The 2,495-nt window shown below is 45.2% G+C and overlaps 1 protein-coding gene across 1 annotated transcript; it reads left to right on the top strand.

The window, feature by feature from the left end:
• The first annotated feature begins 1,236 nt into the window (after nucleotides 1-1,236).
• On the top strand, nucleotides 1,237-2,495 carry LOC125292771 (DNA-binding protein inhibitor ID-1-like). Its single transcript, XM_048240179.1, has 2 exons — nucleotides 1,237-1,760; nucleotides 1,914-2,495. Exons 1-2 carry the CDS (start codon nucleotides 1,401-1,403, stop codon nucleotides 1,947-1,949), a joined length of 396 nt encoding a protein of 131 aa, XP_048096136.1. The 5' UTR covers nucleotides 1,237-1,400; the 3' UTR covers nucleotides 1,950-2,495.

The raw sequence follows: 2,495 nt of genomic DNA, 5'->3' as shown, positions 1-2,495 counted from the left end.
TTGATCGAGCAAGCTAGCGACAATGGCAGTTTGCAGGTGTGCGGGGTGGTAATCTCTTCACAGACTGGTTTAACGTGATAAATGAATGACGATCCCCGGCAGCTAGTTTGTTCTCAGAGTTTGCACTGTGCAGGTGAATGGGGGGGAGTGCGAGCCTGTTGTTTGCGGTTTCCATGGCCACCGCCCGCTCGGCGCCAGGCTGACAGCCGTCAGGGATTGGATGAATGGGTGACGTCACGGCACTGGCGCCTGCCAGTCTGCTTCGGCTTGTTTGGACAATCTGGGGAAGATTCAGAGCAGAGCAATGCTATTTCAGCACACACACACATGGACGCACACACATGCCTGCACACTCAGTGGGAACATATGAAAGGCTCTGTAAATGTATTCTCTGGGAACTTCAACACAAGTGTGGGGGGCTACGTGTGAAGATTACTCTTTTGAGGGAATCTGCAAAGTTTATTTACTTGCAATGGTGGCTGTTTTCATCATGGATTTCGCCGCTATCCTAAAACTTTATATGTTATGTTTTCATTATGCATAACATAGAACGTTATGTTCGGTGTTTGTAAAAAATAGGCTATGCTATTAAAGACCATTTACATGCATGAGACAAAAAGTTGTTTAATTATATTCTGATCGTTTGTGTAGCCATTTCAAGCTTGCAAGAAAATAGTTCATGCCCTTTTACATTAAAAATCACAGTCAGATTTCATATTATTGGTAAGGCTACTCTGCAAACAGAAACCTGGTGAGATGTCTCACCTTAGGCTACCTTGTCTTCTCTGATCAATAAAAATAATAATAGCTTGGTCCATTCACTTTTGCCTCAAGGATTTTTTCTCTCATTGCACTGGCAAAGAAAGGCATGCATGGCTATTTCAGCTGTGGTTAAGGCACCAATTAAAAGCCTATTCATCGAAAGTAATTGCTGCATTCTTTATGATATGCTCCCACCCACGCCTCTAGGCGATCACTACACCTGCAAAATCCCCAGGCGACGGACAGCTGGGTTCCCACATTGCACCCTTCGAAAAAAACACACACATTTGTTTCCATTTGTAACATCATCCTCTAACAGATTGTGCAGGTTGATAACTACTTCAGAGTCACAATTGGTGGAATCAAACGAGAGGGATGGACGCGCCTGCGAGCTAATGTCTGCCATTGGTTCGTATGCTCTAACATACCCCGTTTAGGACACTCCCCCAGGTTCTCAAGAAAGATAAGTACAGCGGCCGCTTTCACCAGAATCACAACTGTCAGAAAGGGTTCGACGTGTTGCATACACTCTACCAAGGGAATTATTGGCAGCAAACCAACTCACTTAGCTGTCATCAAGACTATCATTTTCTGATTCATTTTTTGACAGCGTCTCTTTTTCCAATTCGCAAGTCAAGATGAAGGTTGTTGGATCTACCTGCGCGCTGAAGAGCAAGGTTGGAAGCGAGGACATGGTTCGCTGTCTCTCTGATCAGAGTTTGACCATCTCCAAGTGCAAGATCCCCTTGCTGGACGAGCAGATGAGTGCGTTTCTCCATGACATGAACAGTTGCTACAGCAAGCTCAAGGAGCTGGTGCCGACTCTGCCACCCAACAAGAAGGCCAGCAAAATGGAGATCCTCCAGCACGTCATCGACTACATCTGGGACCTCCAAATCGAGCTCGACTCACCGGGCATGAACCGTCAGCAGGCGTCCTCCGGCTCTCGCACGCCTCTGACAACCCTCAACGCAGAGCTGAGCAGCATCTCTGTCGAGGTAAGAATGCTGAAATTGTTGTCATTATGGTGCAAGTCACAGACTTATGTCACCTCTGGCTGCGCTAATAACAGATGCAATGTTTGGTCATTCCAAAGTTCTCTGACATATGATGTGTAAACTAATCGACTCTCCTCATCTTTTCTCCTTTAGAATGGGTGTTCAGATGACAGAATCCTGTGTCGCTGATTTCTCTGCGAGACATCAGAAGCAGCAGCAGCAGCAGCAGCAGCAGCAGAATCAGTAGCAGCAGCCAGAACACGGGATGCTGTCACCGGCGATGTTTCGTCTCGCCCCAAACCTTGCATCAAGAAGTGACGAGACGAAGCATTATTGTGGCGCCGAACTGATAGCCTACTCCCCAAGTAGACGTGCGCAAGGAGAGACTGGTGTAGCCAGAGGTGACCGGCCAGGAGTGGAGGTCCCTGATGTGACTTAGGTTTAGCTGTATGGACAGTTGCCGACATAGCATCAACAATCACTCTTATAATATTGCCTTTTTGGATTCCTCCAAGAGACAGTGTCAATTCCATTGTTCCTGTACTTTTTGTATTTTTGAATTCTGAACGTACACTTAGAGAAGAATTTTATATTTTGCAAAAAATGCCAACTTCTCAGATTGCTGAGTTATATCTGTATTGTATATTACAATGCATTCTATGTGAAATGTCAATATTGTTTTATTACAATGTACCTAAATGATGTTTATATTAAAACAAATAGTATTTTGGAAAA

The sequence above is a fragment of the Alosa alosa genome, chromosome 4, assembly GCF_017589495.1.
Source record: "Alosa alosa isolate M-15738 ecotype Scorff River chromosome 4, AALO_Geno_1.1, whole genome shotgun sequence".
NCBI classification, from domain to species: Eukaryota; Metazoa; Chordata; class Actinopteri; order Clupeiformes; family Clupeidae; genus Alosa; species Alosa alosa.
The sequence above is the reverse complement of the archived record's forward strand: the minus strand, read 5'-3'. Positions and strand labels throughout refer to the sequence as shown.

What these genes read in the sequence shown, in the direction of transcription:
- LOC125292771 (XM_048240179.1), top strand. Translation starts at nt 1,401, where the DNA reads ATGAAGGTTGTTGGATCTACCTGCGCGCTGAAGAGCAAGGTTGGAAGC. An exon ending in TGAGCAGCATCTCTGTCGAG is followed by an intron (nt 1,761 to 1,913) that starts GTAAGAATGCTG and finishes TTTCTCCTTTAG; the next exon opens with AATGGGTGTTCAGATGACAG.